Source organism: Scardinius erythrophthalmus, assembly GCF_964197995.2.
Source record: "Scardinius erythrophthalmus genome assembly, chromosome: 3".
Lineage (NCBI taxonomy): Eukaryota > Metazoa > Chordata > Actinopteri > Cypriniformes > Leuciscidae > Scardinius > Scardinius erythrophthalmus.
Genome location: NC_138223.1, coordinates 57827659 through 57844949, shown reverse-complemented (window position 1 = coordinate 57844949; position 17291 = coordinate 57827659). Strand labels below are relative to the sequence as shown.

The window sequence follows — 17291 nt, the reverse complement described above, 5'->3', positions numbered from 1 at the left end:
GGAGCTGCAGCACGTCTGACTGCTCTCTTTCTCCTTAACCTGCGCTTCTCAGTGGGAGTCACAAAGATCGTCTTCTTATTCATGGCAGGAGGAAGAATCTGAATGCTCGTACTGCTGGGTCCTAAGATGGCTGGAACCACATGAAATAACTGGACCAAAGCGCAGAGATGAGTGGTGAATGGTGATTTATTAACAAGAAAGTGTGTAACAATGTGTAACAGTTGCACAGTCCAGAGAGAGTCCCACAGCAGAGGTCTAGACAGCCTGTACAGATGAGGGAGTGTCAAAGTTCAGAGTCAGCACTGATCCAGGCCATTACGAGTGTGTCAGGACCAGAATGAAATGGGTCCGTGACTGTGACGTCACCTTTCAGTACCATACCGTAGACCAGGAGTCTCAACCATTTGGAACAAAGTGCAATCATCCGTCCCTCCACCTTATAAACCAGAGTGTCTCCTCTGGTTCTGTTGGTCTATCTTTATCTGTATGTCTTGTTAAAAAAATAAAACCACCCCCACTGTGTGAAAATGCAGAAGTGGGATGACTTTCAGAGCTTTGGCTCAATGAGATGACAGTTCACAAGAGTGCAAGCATTACAAGCTTTTTCTTGTAATGCAGTAGTGATTTATTGAAGGATGATGGCGTCTGTTAAAGAGCAGCTCATGAACTCACTGAGGGAACTAGTAAAAGATGATCTGAAGCAGTTTCAGTGGTACTTGAAGAATCATGAGCGTATACCAAATTCTGAGATGGAGAACATGGATGTCTTAGACACAGTGGATAAAATGGTGGCATGTTTTGGACCAAAAGAAGCCTTGAGGATCACAGTGAAAATCCTGAGGAAGATGAACCAGAACCGTCTGGCTGAACAGTTAGAGAATGAACATAAAAAAGGTAAAATTAAAATTACATTAATTCAATTGAAGTATATTCTTTTATTACATGGCTTGGTTGAATTCTAAAGTAAAATGCAGTCTGTTACTTCTTGATAATAGACTGCTGCTAAGTATAACACACCGTTGCCATGAAAAACAGAGCATTGCTATGGATGCAGGATTCTAAACGTAGAGACGGAACGGACTATTTTTCTTAGCGGAAGCAATGCAATCGTTTTTAAATAAAAAAACTCCTTTTTAAATCAATATTTTGTGTCAAATTATTGATTTATTTGGTAGGTAGCCATGTAATAAGTGGGATAATGTAGAGCAAGGCAGTTGTTATAGCGAATACAACCACTTCAGGCTGATTCAAGCTCCGCTTCGCGTCGGGGTCCCGATCAGCCTGTCGGCGTTGTATTCGCTATAACAACCGCCTCGCTCTACATTATCCCTTACTTATTTAATAGAGTGACTGTACAACTGTGGTAGTTTTTAAAGTAAATAATGAAGTAATTGTTGGCTTTCAGCTTTATCTTTCCTCTTTGCTCTGCTGATGTGTTGGCCCATTGGCCCATTAATTGGGTACATTCATTTTAGTCATATGGACTTCTCATGTAGATACAAGAGAACATACAGTGCTATGCATAAGTTTAGACACCCATGCTAAAGTTGACTAAAAAGAGGAATAAAAAATCATCTTTTGGAAACTGAACTCAAACTAGCTATTAGGCTAACTGAAATAAAACCATGCCAATCTCTAGGTATGGTGAAGGCTATGTGATGATGTGGGGATATTTTAATTCCAAAGGCCAAGGGAACTTTATCAGGATGCATAGTATCCTAAAAAAAAAAAAAATACTTAAAAATAAAAATCTGCCTGCCTCTATGGGAATTTAACATACGTGTCCAAACTTATGCACCCTGTATTTTAAGGAAGAACATTTATTTATTTACGATACATTATTCATTCACAAAGAAAATTGGTGTCCTTAAAGGTTGGATTTTTCCTAATTTTTCAAATGAAGGCATTAAGTTCAGTTTCCAAAAGATGATTTTTTATTCCTCTTTTTAGTCAACTTTAGTATGGGTGTCTAAACTTATGCATAGCACTGTATAACTGAAACAGCAATTATAGGCCCAAGCTTTGGTTCAATGGTTTGATGCTTTAAAGGCCCTATTTATAAGTATTTAAACTTAATCCATCCATCATGTTGTCTTATGTAGGGTCAGAGAGATTCTGGTCCAGCATCAGGGGCTATAGGAAGGGAAGAATCCTGGTCAGATGACCAATCATCACGATTATACTGTTATACAGTTGCTTATAATTTTGTCCAGTAGTCGGACCTATCACCAAATATGCTTTGTCAGGGAATGATTACAATGACATTTGTAAAGGCACATTTCATGTCTTAAGGCATATTTTGATGAATGCTCTAGGAGGAATTAGAAAAAGTGATTTTTCAAAACAAATTTAAATTGAAACCAAGCATTTGACTCTGCACAAGCCATTTCCATGACTTTGCAAGCTGTTGTGCCAGGTTAGAGTTTATGTATACATTGTATTACAAAAAGGTATACTCATTGTCATCTTGTTCTCTTTCTCAAAGGCTCAACTGCAGATGACAGTAAAGCTGATCCTCATGATTACAGAAAGATCAGCCTCAGACTGAAGAACAAATTACAAGAGGACTACAAGCGGATACTGGTTGGTAATTCTCAGACAGGTCATCGGCAGTATCTGAATGATATTTATACTGATCTATATGTGGTGGAGAATGAGACTGGAGGAATAGTCAATGAACATGAGGTGAGACAGATTGAATTGAAACGCAATGGATTTTCTACCAAGGACACACCGATTCAGTGCAATGACATGTTCAAAGTCCATATGGGTCGACAAAACAGAAAAGTTCTGACAATGGGCATCGCAGGGGTGGGAAAAACCATCTCTGTTAATAAATTCATTCTTGACTGGGCTGAAGGAAATGAAAACCAGGACATACTCTTCATATTCCCACTCCCATTCCGTAGACTGAATTTCTTTAAAAAAGAGTACAGTCTCATGGGACTGCTTAACAAATGCTTCTTTAGTGGTTCTGAAGAACTGCCCTCTTTTCCTGAAGATGACGGTAAGGTCATGTTCATCTTTGATGGGCTGGATGAATGTTGTTTCCCTTTGAGCTTTAAAGAGGACGACAGATTTACAGACGTCCATGAAAAAACAACAGTGAGTAAGATAGTTTCAAACCTGATCAAGACACACCTGGTTTCCTCTGCTCTCATCTGGATCACATCCAGACCAGCAGCAGCCGGTCTGATACACCGAGGCTACATTGATCAGGTGACAGAGTTGCGAGGATTCAGTGATGAGCAAAAGGAGCAATACTTCATCAAAAACAGCAGTCCTGAGTTTGCTGGAAACATCATTCGTCACATCAGGAAATCTAGGAGCCTGTACATCATGTGTCACATCCCTGTCTTCTGCTGGATCTCTCACACTGTTCTTCAGCCTCTACTGGCTCAAGACAGCAATGACAAAACACCAACAACTCTCACAGAGATGTACACAAGCTTTTTACTTTCTCAGAAGCAACAGATGAAAACAAAATACTGTGATCATTCTGAACCTAAGCCCAAAGCCAAGTCTTTTGATAAAATTCTTCTGAAGCTTGGGAAACTGGCCTTTAAACAGCTGGAGAAAGGTAAATTAATTTTCTTCAAAGAAGATCTTGAGGAGTGTGGACTAGATATTAGTGAAGGCTCAGTTTACTCTGGGTTATGCACTCAGATCTTTCAGATGGAAAAAGCTGTGTCGGAGAGAAAGATTTACAGCTTCATTCATCTCAGTGTCCAGGAGTTCCTCGCTGCTCTCTATGTGTTTTTCAAACACAAATGTTCAGGAAGAAATCAATTTCTTCAATCTTGGAGAGAAATACTGACATGGAAACTCTCCAAAACATCACTAGTTGACCTTCATAAGTTTGCAGTTAACAAGGCTTTAAAAAGCAAAAACGGACACCTGGACCTTTTCCTCCGGTTCCTCTTGGGTCTCTCGCTGCCATGCAATCAGAGTGACCTGAAGGAACTGCTGCCAAGACTGAAGCTAAAAACAGAGAATTTCAAGGACACTGCTGACTATATCAAAAAGGCAATAGAGACGGAGAAATCAGTAGACAGGACCATTAACCTCTTCCACTGTCTGAATGAACTGAAAGATGACTCTGTGGAGGAAATACAGAAGAGTCTGAGCTCAGGAAATTTTTCAACACAGAATCTCTCCTCTTCTCAATGGTCGGCTCTGGTGTTTGTGCTGATGATGTCAGAAGAGACTCAAGAGAAGTTTGAACTGCATAAATACAGCAGATCTGATGAAGCAGTGATCAGACTAATGCCAGTGTTCAAAACCACCAGAAGAGCGCTGTAAGTCATCTTTACAGTTCATTCAGTATTTTTTCCAAATCTTGCTCCAGATCACAATTTGTTTGCTCTCCACACAGACTGCAGTCTTGTAATCTCACTGATCAGTCCTGTGAGATTGTGTCATCAACCTTACAATCCTCAAACTCCTCTGCCCTGAGAGAGCTGGACCTTAGTAACAATGACCTACATGATTCAGGAGTGAAGCTGCTGTCTGATGGACTGAAGAGTCCAAATTGTCAGCTGCAAATACTGAGGTGTGTAATAACATAATGTACAGTCAGCTTGTCATGTGTTTGTATGTGATCTTACCATGTGTGTTTGTAGAGTATCTGGCTGTATGGTCACAGAGGAAGGCTGTGGTTATTTGTCTTCAGCTCTGAGTTCAAACCCCTCACACCTAAGAGAGCTGGATCTGAGCTACAATCACCCAGGATATTCAGGTGTCAAGCTACTCAATGACAAACTGGAGGATCCAAACTGCTCACTGCAGATACTCAAGTATGTGGGCATTACACTTATAACACACTGTGTACAAGTCTGACAAAAATTATTTGGGGGACAACTGGGAACATTCTTAAAGGTGATATAATTTAAAATAAAGTTATTATATCTAGGGTGGAAATTGTTTGGAATCTCACGATCTGATTAACAATTTTGGTAACATTTTAGAATAGGGTCCAATTCTCACTATTAACTTGTTGCTTATGAACATGCATATTACTAAAATATTGCCTGTTTATTAGAACACATATTAATGCCTTTTTCTGCATGACCATATTCTACATCCCTTAAGTGGGGACACCCCAGGTGAATAGGAAAAAAAATAGATGTCAGCATGAAACTTCCCCAGTTTATTATTGACATTAAGACAAATACCAATTTGTATTACATGTTTTTAGAATATTTATGTTTAAATATGCAAATTAAGTGGTATCTCATTAAATATGTGCTAATTTGCATATATTTCCAGAAGAGAAATCTGAACATTGGATAAATCCAGATTCAAAATTCCGGTTTCATTTTGTTGAAATATTAGAGTCAAAGGCTTTTACAGAGGGGATTTTTGATGTCTCTTTTTATCACTCCATTAATCAGAAAAAAACTGACAACAGCCATAAAAAAATCCATTTTCACCCTGTTTTTAGGTATAAAATGTTGTATAAATCAGAATCTGAATGATATATGAACAAACCCCTTTGTAAAAACCTTAAGAATATAGATAGGAATACAACTGGAAAGTTTGGTGTATGTAAATGCTGCTGAAGTTGAGATTTCTGGCTCAGAGTATGAGGGGAAAAAAAACATTTCGAGAAAACGGCCTTTAAAGATTTGTATTGTAAAAATTCATACTTTTTTAGTGGAAACAACTATTTACAGACACAATATCTTATCAAATCATTAGCAATCAACAATACAAACCACCTAAAACACATCAAAACTTATAACACAGCATTTATGGCTTTCAACTGAAAACAACCACAGTAGAAAAAAAACAGTCAAAAACACACTCTGGAAATGTCAGAGCACATCTCGTGATGCATCTGAACGAATCACGCTGTCAGAAATTGACATCAGCCAATGAGATTTCACTTTTAGAGTTAAATGCCCCATTGTACTTTCATGATTGGTTGCCGATAAAAAAGGAAATGACCATTTCCGACAACATTGTACAGGAGAGAAAGAGCTTTCCAATGGTATATGTGATGACAGGGTGCAGACAGCGATCGCGGAGCAGCATGTTGATTTAGAATGCCAACTTTTTTTGTAATTAAGGAGAAATCTACAGACGCAAATGGACAAAGTGCAGTAAATTAAAGACCTAAATGTGTATTTTGGACTTTTATCACCACAAGTCTGAAAGAAGACATGTTATTGAAGACAAATAGCCCAAAATCTCAAAATTGACCAGTGAAAAAAAAACATTGTTTTTGCCTGCCGTGTCTCCCCTTAATCCTACCCAATTCCTACCCAATAACTAAACTTAAAGGAGCCCTAGAATTTGAAATTGTATTTATCTTGGCACAGTTAAATAACAAGAGTTCAGTACATGGACATGACATACAGTGAGTCTCAAACACCATTGTTTTCTCCTTCTTATTTAAATCTCGTTTTTGAAAAACACCCCTGAAAAATAGGCGAATCTCCACATAACACCGACTGTGACGCAACAGTCGGGATCATTAATATGTACGCCTCCAAAAATTTGCATATGCCTGCCCATGTTCAATGCCAGGCAGAACTGTGCCCTCCCAGGAATCTATAACGTTACCTAGGCTACTTTCACTTTTAAAAATTCATCATAACCGTGCGCGTGATCTGCTTGCAGTCGTCGAGATGGATGCTGAGGAGTTGAAGAAAAGAATAGCTAGTGGAGATTGTAAAATTGTCGACAATACGTCATCAAAAATCTAGTCCAGTGTGTGGGAGAAATTTGGAGTTATCTGAAGAAAAAATTGTGAAAGGCTTATTTGCTGCATGCATTTTCGTGTTGGATAGCCGCAAATGTGTAACTTCATCACCGAGGAAGCACGCAGATAACTGTGGTAACAATGCAGTTCTATCGAACAGTATTTTTCAAATTTAACACTGTTAAGTATGTGTGGTGTGCAGGGCATGTTTGAACCCAAAATGGTCAGATGTAGGCTAGACGAAATTGCGTGGCAGATATAGTGTTGTAGCCGCCTCTGTTCGATTGGTAAAATGTGATAAGGCTACTCAGTTTTGTGGTAACATTAGCCATGTTCTTCATGTACCGGCCTTTTGACAGCTTCGGCTGAAGTTGTCCTTGTGTTAATTGCCGTGTAATAACTTCTGTATGACCTGGCAATAAACATTTTTGTAATTGTATCTATAATGTGATTGGCTAAACTTATTTTATTTCGGGTGCGGGTCGGGTGTCGGTTCTATTTTAAGCTGGTCGGGTCGGGTGCGGATTTTAATTAGTGCTGCTGTCGGAAAACGGGTCAGATGCAGTTTGAAGCACTGCGGGTACGGGCGGGTGCAGATTTACAAAATCGGACTCGTGCAGGACTCTGATGTACGGTTGAACGCCTAATCTCTCCATTGTCACGCTGGACATCAGGGACCTGTTTGCTGTCACTCTGAGCTACTGTAAAGAGCCTGCAGTGAAACAGCCAATCAGAGCAGAACTCCTCATTACTATTCATGACCCTTCCAAATAAGGTAAAAACAGACCATTTCATTCTAGGGCCAATTTCTAGGGTTGAAAATGGACCTGTAAAACCATATCTGGACATTTTAAATGCCCTTAAATAAGCCACATACCCTCTATGTAGATATCAGAGACAAAAATAAAATATTATTTCAACACATTCTAGGGCACCTTTAACAACTACCTTACTAACCATTAATAAGCAGTAATTATGAGTTTATTGAGGCAAAAGTTGTAATAAATAATTTTTAATCGTGAAAATTGGACCCTAATCTAAAGTGTATAATTTTTAATTGAATTTTGATTCAATAAACACATGTAGATTGGGAATACATAGGTTTGGACCCTACATGGGTTTGTCCATGGGTTCCATGTTGGCTATCTGAATTAGCTCATACAGGGCTAATTCATATAGAGCCGACATGAAACCCAAGGACAAACCTCCAGATCCTCCAGCCCATATCCCAAGCCCATATCGTGTATACATACACCCCCATCATGGTGGGGCTCATATGTTGGTGGTTGAGGAGATTTCCCCCTTCTATGTAAAGCGCTTTGAGTGCCAAGAAAAGTGCTATATAAATGTAATGAATTATTATTATTTCTTAAAGTGAAACGTTGGCTGGGAGGTTAGTAAACAATACTGAATGTGATAGCTGTCCTGACAATGAACATGAAAGTTTACATTCAACGTGTATATTTGTGTGTTATAGTGTAGCTCATGGAGGAGAGATCAGAATGAAAGCAGGACCACAAAGATGTAGGTTTAAAAACGCACATCTTCATGCCATGGATTGTTGTTGTTGTGTTCTCATTGTTTCTCTCTTTTTGTGTTCAGATGCCTGCGATCTCACAATGAATCCAAACACAGCACACACTCAACTCATTCTCTCTGATGAGAACAGGAAGATGACACGGGTATTAAAGCATCAGCCGTATCCTGATCATCCAGAGAGATTTGATACATGGTGTCAGGTTCTGTGTCAAGAGAGTCTGACTGGACGCTGTTACTGGGAGGCTGAATGGGACGGACTGGGGACAGAAATATCAGTGACATATAAAGGAATCAGGAGGAAAGGCGGAAGTGAATGTAAGTTTGGATACAATGACAAATCTTGGAGTTTGTTCTGCACTGCTAATGGATTCACTGTCTGGCACAATAATAACAGAACTGAGATATCTGACCCTTCACGCCCGTCTAATAGAGTAGGAGTGTATGTGGACTGGTCTGTCGGCACTCTGTCCTTCTACAGTGTTTCTGACACACAGACACTCACACACTTACACACATTCAACACCAAATTCACTGATCCCCTCTATGCTGGATTTAGGGTTTATGATTCCTCAGTATCTCTGTGTAAAATTACACAACACAGGGACATGTGCTACTCAATTTGAATGCACAATTTAGAGGTGAAGAACAACCTGACAGACATGATTCCAGACACTTTTCAGTTATGAACTTAACCCTCTGGGGTCTAAGGTGTTTTTGGGGTCCTTGAGATGTTTTGACATGCCCTGACATTTGTGCTTTTTTCAGTTGCTTATAAACATATTGGTAACACTTTATTTTGATGGTCCCTTTTGAACGTGCTGTTGACTATAAGTAACTTTGCAACTATATGTCAACTAACTTTCAATGGAGTATAAGTAGACTGTCTGCTTAATATCTGCTAACACTTTATTGTGATGGTCCTCCAACAGACACTCTACTGACTATAAGTAATTTTGCAACTACATGTCAACTTAATCTAACCCTAACCCTACCAGTCTATTCATACTTAACTAACACTCTAATGAGAGTTAGTAGACATGTAGGTGCAGCGTTACTTATAGTCAACAGAATGTGTTAAAGGGACCATCAAAATAAAGTGAAACCAACATATTAATGGAAAAGGTGTAATTACACTCTATTTAGCACAAACAGGGCTACCATAATATGTGAGCAACATGTATGTACATGTTTGTATTTTTGAGAGAATACTGTTTATGCATGGTTATTGAAAAAAACTAAAAATGAAAGTTTCTGAAATAAGTCCACAAAATACATACTAAATAAGTGTCCACAAGACTTCTGAAGAGTTTTTTCTTCAAAATGATGTGAAAATCATCCTGCCTTATCATTCACATAAAACAATACATTGATTTAAATTTTGTAAGACACTTTTTGTTTGGAAAGGCAATATGCATAGGGGCGTGATTCACACCTGAGAAGACAACGACCCGCATAATGAGCTGCATAATGAGCCGCATAATGAGCCTTTCATTCAGGTGTGTCACTGAGCCACAAGAAAGAATGCAAGGACAAAATAAATATATATATATATATATATATATATATATATATATATAATACAAAATTGGTTCACAGTTGGAAACACAGTTGTTGATGTTTTTTTCACAAATTGTGCTTGCAAATTGTATAATATCCAAGGTAAACATTTCTAGTAATTGTGCAGTTAATTCTCATACTGTATTTTCAGAAAGTTTTGGAATATATTCTCTACCCAAATGTGTCACTAATAAAACACAATTAAAAATAATTTAAAGAGAAGGCTTATATTGAGCTTTTAAGATTTTGTTTACATCTATCCTTGTATTATATATTTTTTTGCTATTTTATTAAAAAGGTTATACAATTACAACAACAATTAAAATTTTAACAATATTTCCAGTGTTATCTTTCTTTGTAAAAACTAAAGTATACATTTTATCATGCGTATTTCAAAGTTAATATATATATTTAACCCTCAGGGGTCTGAGGTGTTTTTGGGGTCCTTGAGATGTTCTGACATGCCCTGACATTTGTGCTTTTTTCAGTTGCTTATAAACATATTAATGGCAAAGGTGTAATTACACTCTATTTAGCACAAACAGGGCTGCCATAATATGTGAGCAACATGTATGTGCATGTTTGTATTTTTGAGAGAATAATGTTTATGCATGGTTATTGAAAAAACTAAAAATGAAAGTTTCTGAAATAAGGCCACACAACACATACTAAATATGTGTCCACAAGACTTCTGAATAATGCATTTTGTCTCCTAGTGTTTATTATCAAAATGATGTGAAAATCATCCTTCCTAATCATTCACATAAAAAAATACATTGATTTAAATTTTGTAAGACACTTTTTGTTTGGAAAGGCAATATGCGAGTGGGCGTCAACGATCCAACACCATCATTCATATAGAGTAGTTCACACCTGAGAATACAATGCCCCGCATAATGGGGCTGCATACTTAATGAGCCTTTCATTCAGGTGTGTCACTGAGCCACAAGAAAGAATGCAAGGACAATATATATATATATATATATATATTAGAGGTGGGAATCTTCAGTCACCTCACGATCCGATCCGATTCCGGGAGTCACGATCCGATTCCAGAACGATTCTTTATCTACGATACCCCCCCCCCCCCCCATTAATTCATTAGTTTACATAAGTAATTAAGTAGTCTATTTTTTTATAATTACAAATAAAATAAATAAAACATTAAAACAGTTTTATTTGAAGAATTTTAAACTAATCTAACTTCAAACCATATAAATAGCAAATAGCCTAAAGAGAAGCATAGAAACAAATGACAAAGAAACAGAAGAGTGCTTTCAGTATTTAAGATTATCTGAACATTTTCCATTCAAGAACTGTGAGTGATTTATTTTCATCATACTTTTGTTTTTTACTTTGACATCTTATTAGACTGAGCTATCTTAGATATCTATTTAGCTGCATTCACGCTCGGATCTCTTTTTAAATACAAGTAGTAATGTGGTTTGTCCTCACCGTTTAATCCCTTAAGACATAAGACTTGCTGTGTTTACGTTCATTTTGCACAAGTATATTAAACCACTTACACGGAGTCGCACAGCCGCATGCGCGAGCAGTCAACACAAAGCGCGCATCAGCATTTGAAACTGAAAGCAGCCTTCTGTTAGCGAATAGCGAGGTTCATATTTTAAATATATAAGTCCTCTGCATTCCAAACCACATAAACGATGACGTCGTAGAGCATTTTTAAGGAGAATATCGACGCGCGAGACAGCACACTTCAAGTGTAACATCAAACATGCGCGTCTCTCACAGCGCATCCTGTACAATGAAGCCTGTGAATGTCCTTATAATTCGTTTCAACCTTTCCGAACTTTATTAAATATTATTTTACTGAAGGTACGTGTGTGGGGAATTGTTAGCAAGCAGAAGACAGGTGTTTCTAAAGCAAACTCTGCGTCATCGCACATCTGGTTATAAACTAAGCTCAGAATCGATTCTGAAATTCTCAGAATCGATCCAGAATCGTTGGAGAGAGAATCGCGATGCATCGATGGATCGATTTTTTCTCCCACCACTAATATATATATATATATATATATATATATATATATATATATATATATTAGGGCTGGGCGATTTAAATCGCGATATTGTTATGCGCATCTCGTCAGTAAAGTCGGTTCCTTGATTAGTAGTAAATCACCATCACCTGCTTTCAGATGGAGCGGCATTTAGGGCTGAGGAGATAATTAAGTGATTAATTTAGTGATGCTTGAGCATTATTGAAGACACCTGATGTTAACAAGCAGAATCACTGAAGGAGAAAATCACAAATTGTAAGTTACCATTAAGGTGATGGGTGTTTGCTTTAGTTGGGCTCTAGACCATTATATGTTTACTTTAATATTTACAGTTGTTTGTCTGCTGTTATTGATTTATAACAGTTAAATGAACAAAGTAAAATGTTATCTTATAGTGTTGGTTATGTTTTGACATAATCATACTGTGATCTGCAAAAGGAAACTTATTGAGATAGTTTGATTTAACTTGTTAGCAGCAGTTTTGTGATTCTTCAGCCTACGATTATCAGTACTTTAATTCAAAATATTTAATAAACATTCTGATCAAAAAATATTCGGACAAATTAATTTAAAACACAGACATCAATAATCAGCCTGTGAATCTCAACAATGGTGACAATAATAAAGCATGTTGCAGTGGCTGCCACCAATCACAACTCATTAATGGCTCCCATCATGCATTGCAGTATGAATAAATTATGATCTGAATTGTCAATGTAATTTACTTTTCCTAATTGAATATTCTGCTCGTCACCATTGTTGAGATGCATAGGCTGAATCTTGACATCTGTGTGTGCCTAAAAGAATGATTTTTTTTAAACAATTTTTAAGAAATCCTTTATATTATATAAAAAATTCTGGGCATTTATGCAGATTCACAGTTATGCTGTAACCAACAACATAAATCGAAGTCAGAAAGAAGGATCTTAATGAGTTCAGTGATCAAGTTCAAATGATGATTGTCATAATATAACCAACACCATCAGATCACTTTTTTCTTTGTTCAACTGGCGATTATAAGCCAGATACAGCAGTCAAACAAAATCTAAAGTTAATAATATATGGGTCAAGAGTCCAACTAAAGCAACCATTGATCGTCATAACGGTGGCTTACAATTTGAGATTTTCTCCTTCAGTGATTCTGCTTGTTAACATCAGGTGTCTTCAATAATGTTCAATCATCACTAAATTAATCACTTAATTATCTCATTAACTTAAACACTCTTGAGTGGACTCATACACTCACAGGAGTGTTAATTTAACACTGGAGTTTTTGCTGTGTACAAAGAGCCGTAGTTAACTGACAAGCTGAGCCATATCGCATTAAATATCGCTGGCGATACGTCCGCGATATTAATTCGATATGGCTCAGCTTGTCAGTTAACTACGGCACTTTGTAGTAAATGCTGCTCCATCTGAAAGCAGGTGATGGTGATTTACTACTAATCAAGGAACCGGCTTTACTGACGAGATGCGCATAACAATATCGCGATTTAAATCGCCCAGCCCTAATATATATATATAATTGGTTCACAGTTGGAAACACAGTTGTTGTTGTTTTTTTACTAATTGTGCTTGCAAATTGTATAATATCCAAGGTAAACGTTTCTAGTAATTGTGCAGTTAATTGTTCCCATAGGCCTACTGTATTTTCAGAAAGTTTTGGAATATATTCTCTACTCAAATGTGTCACTAATAAAACACAATAAAAAATATTTAAAGCGAAGGCTTATATTGACCTTTTAAGAGTTTGTTTACATCTATCTTTGTGTATACATACATACATATATATATATATATATATATATATATATATATATATATATATATATATATATTTGCTATTGTATTAAAAAGGTTATACAATTACAACAACAATTAAAATTTTAACATGCCATGTGACATGCTATTTCTATTAACGTGAGTTTTTTACACTGTTAAAGAGTTGGATTCCCATGCTAAACATGGACAAAGTTTAAAAAATTAAGTTGTACGTTTGAAGGAGTATTTTTGTTCCAAAAATACTCCTTCCGGTTTGTCACAAGTTTCGGAAAGTTTTTTTCGAGTATGGGCATGTGTGACGTCAGATGTGGCGGAATTTCCTTATATGGGTCCTAAGGGCACTTCTCACAGAAGGTCGCGGGCGTGCGCGCACTCGTAGACCAGAGAGAGAATAGAGCGAAAGCAGTACCTCATCAAAGCGCTCTGCTCGGCTTTTGGGAAGTCAATGTCACCAAAGAAGTGGGTTTTTGGTTGCCAGGGCAAGACAACCCTGCACAGATTGGATGGAGTTTGTTTTTTCTGAGCATCAACGGAGTTGTGCAAGACTGTTTGTTCCCTGCATTTCGACAATGATTGTTTTATAAACAAAGCCCAGATCGACGGATTTGCAGATCGTCTAATGCTTAAGGATCGAGCAGTCACAATGATAAAGGTTCACGGTCGTGCGTTGGAACCGGGCGGTGAGTAAAACTGCTTCAAATGTCTCTGTGTGTTGTTAGCTCGGCGCGTAAGCACAGCTTTAGCTTCGCCCACACGGCCCGCCTCCAGCCGCTCGTTTTTTTCCGGAAAGACTCGGTACAGCCTATCTTTCTTTTATAAATATAATAAAACTAAAGACTTTTTGGAGATATGAAGGATGCAATACTACTCTATAGGTACTCAAGATTAACAGGAGATTGAGTGAAAATGAGCATTTCACCCCCCCCTTTAACAAACACTATAACATCTTAGTTGATGACTTTATTTTTAACAAAACATATATATAATGTATCTATGTATGTATGTATGTGTACAGGGGTGCCGCCAGAAATTCTGGGCCCTATGGAAACCAAAATTTCTGGGCCCCCTACATTTTTTTACAGATAAAATTTAACCCAATAAACATGCCCTGTATACTTTAAAAAAATATACTTAGCACATTGCGTAGTTAAAATGTCTAAAGATGAGTACTGTTGTAAAGTTTTTCTTTCTTCAAAGCAGAGACCAGGAGACAGTCGGGATCACGTTCAACAGAAGTTATTCTTTATTGAGAACTCCTCCGTACGCGGCTGTAGAAACTTCCAACATGATCAGTCTGACTAACATACTTTACATGGTTTCTTTATAGGTCTTTTAGTGGGCTGTCCTTAAAGGTGCTAAACATACACACAGCCTTAGAGGTAACCACTAGATCTAATCATCTAAAGACAATAGAGGCAATTGCCCCCAACTGACTTCCCCAAATGGTATAAACACAAATGGTCCCGAGAACTAAGACTATGTAACAGTCACACACAGTTCAGCTCTTAGTTGGAAGATCAAAGACAAAACCCCTTACTATTACAATGTTTTGACAGCTGACTTAAAGCTGACTTCTGATCAGTAAATTGATGCCATCATGTTTACCTTGAATGCCCAATACAGTGTAATTCACCTTAGTTTTTCATGTGATGTTATGTAAGGAAGTAAGATCAGCAGATCTTAAACATATTCTTAAATTTGTATCCTTCAGTCCCCCGTTTGAGAGTTCTTAAAAACTCTCACAAAATACAAATTTAAACACATAAAGTTAATTCTTGTAACTGGTGTAATTTACAGGCACATCGCATATGTTCATTCTTGTAACTTGTGTAAGTTACAGGCGCATATAACTTGCTCTGTATTGTTCATCTGTAATTGCATGTTGACAGAAAAAAAACATGCACTTAGGGTCCGTGAAACCTTACGAGTAATAGTCTTTTCTAGTTGAAAAAAAACTGTTATTTCCTTGTGCTGGACGTGAGTCATTTGTTGGTTGACATACTTGATACTAACAGGTTTCTGAACCATGAAAAGTTATCTTCAGTCATATTAACCAGGTGCAGCACTCAGATAATGGTGCAGGCTTGTAGTCTTGATCATATCGATGGATGACTGAAGGTTTTGTATCTCTGCGTTGTGTATTTTTTTTCTTTTTTTTCTTTTGTGATTGGCTCGTTCAGCAGTGGGTGTAGTTGTCTTCTTGAGGTTGTGGCTTCATATGCAGGTGAGACGTCGTTGCATATGGATTTTTGGAACAGCCATCAAGTGTTTATCTGCACAGAGGAAGAAAGAAAACAAAAGACGACAGAGCAGTATTTGTCCAAACACTAGGGTTGTAGCAGTATTTGTTTAAACACTAGGGCTGTAGCGTCTGCTGCGGTTGTTTCATTCTTTCCCTATCTCTTAATTGATTTGACACCTATGGACCAGTGAGGTGGGGATAAGAGGGGGGATGAGGAAATCTTCACCAAATGGCTGACCCCCGAGGCCTGTTGCACATCGGTTCTTCCATTGGCTCCGCCCTGGTCTGTGTGTCCTATTCTGTCCCTGTTGTGTGCACACTGTACAGTGTGTGAGAAAAATTGGCACATTTCCATTCTCCAGTGAAACATCAGTCCTAATAAACATCATTAACAGAGGATGGTTGTCTAACTGCAATATTCTGTGATAACATTTTAAGGCTGTGAGTATACTGAATGTCCCTCAAACAAAGGCTGAGACAGTCACTTTCCTTTTGTTCTATTAAACAAAAATAAGTCTTTCATCTTTGTTGTGTGTTACTGGGGAAATTAAGCACTCACAGCCTAAATGGTTAACACGGTATCAGGTTGCCCCACGAGGGGAGGGGTTGCTTCAGAGTAGCAAGCAAGCTGAGCAGGAGCTGAGTAACCTTATTTACATCTTTAAAATTCTTTTTGTTTTTTCTACACTCATTTCCAAAATGTCCGTGCTTGCCACAGTAAGAACAACTGGCTTCTCTAGGGCTTTTGCGTTTCTTTTGCTTCTCTGAGTTAACCTTAACAGAAACTGCTGCAATTCTTACTCTCTCTTTGACATCAGAATCTCTTTCCCAAATAGTTAAACTATCTAGGTTACTTCTGAGAGTTCTTTTAGCCCACGTAATATCTAGGAATGGCAAGGCTGTTCTGTACTCAGCTACAAGACCATCTGCCCAAATTCGGATTAGAGCTCCTTTGTCAGCTAACACACTTTCGGAATCCTCCACTATTCCACTGTGCGTTACAGCTACCTGACAGAATCGTTCTGTGTACTCACAAACAGTTTCACCCTTCTTTTGTACACAATTGGTAATTTTCGACCAATCGATTTTGGGTCCTAAGATATTCTTTAGGATTTTCAAAACACCTTCTCTCAAATCGCCTTTACTGACATGTTCCAGTTCGGAAGTAACAGCAGACTCAAAATTGTTGAATTCAGATTCAGTTAGAATTTGTGACATTAGCTGTGTGACTTCCGGCAACGACATGTCATAAAGATGCATTTTACTGAACAATGCTCCTCTAAATTCAGAAAAATTTGTGCGTGCTGAGGGTAAACTCTGGGAGAGTCTATCTATATCCTTAGGACCTAAAGATGTTTTGGCAACCGTTTGTATTTGGACAACAGAAGAGGTCGGAGTAACACTTTTAGTTCCCTGAGATCTTCTCCTAGCCCCACAAACC

General features: G+C 37.8%; 1 protein-coding gene across 1 annotated transcript; it reads left to right on the top strand.

The window, feature by feature from the left end:
- Window positions 1-638: 638 nt before the first annotated feature.
- Window positions 639-8868, top strand: LOC308687983 (NACHT, LRR and PYD domains-containing protein 12-like; the record flags this gene model as incomplete). The annotated part of the gene is made up of 6 exons (XM_081360800.1): window positions 639-894; window positions 2486-4298; window positions 4376-4554; window positions 4625-4796; window positions 8184-8230; window positions 8309-8868. The coding sequence occupies 6 exons, from the start codon at window positions 639-641 to the stop codon at window positions 8866-8868; spliced, it is 3027 nt and encodes a 1008-aa protein (XP_081216926.1).
- Window positions 8869-17291: the final 8423 nt, after the last annotated feature.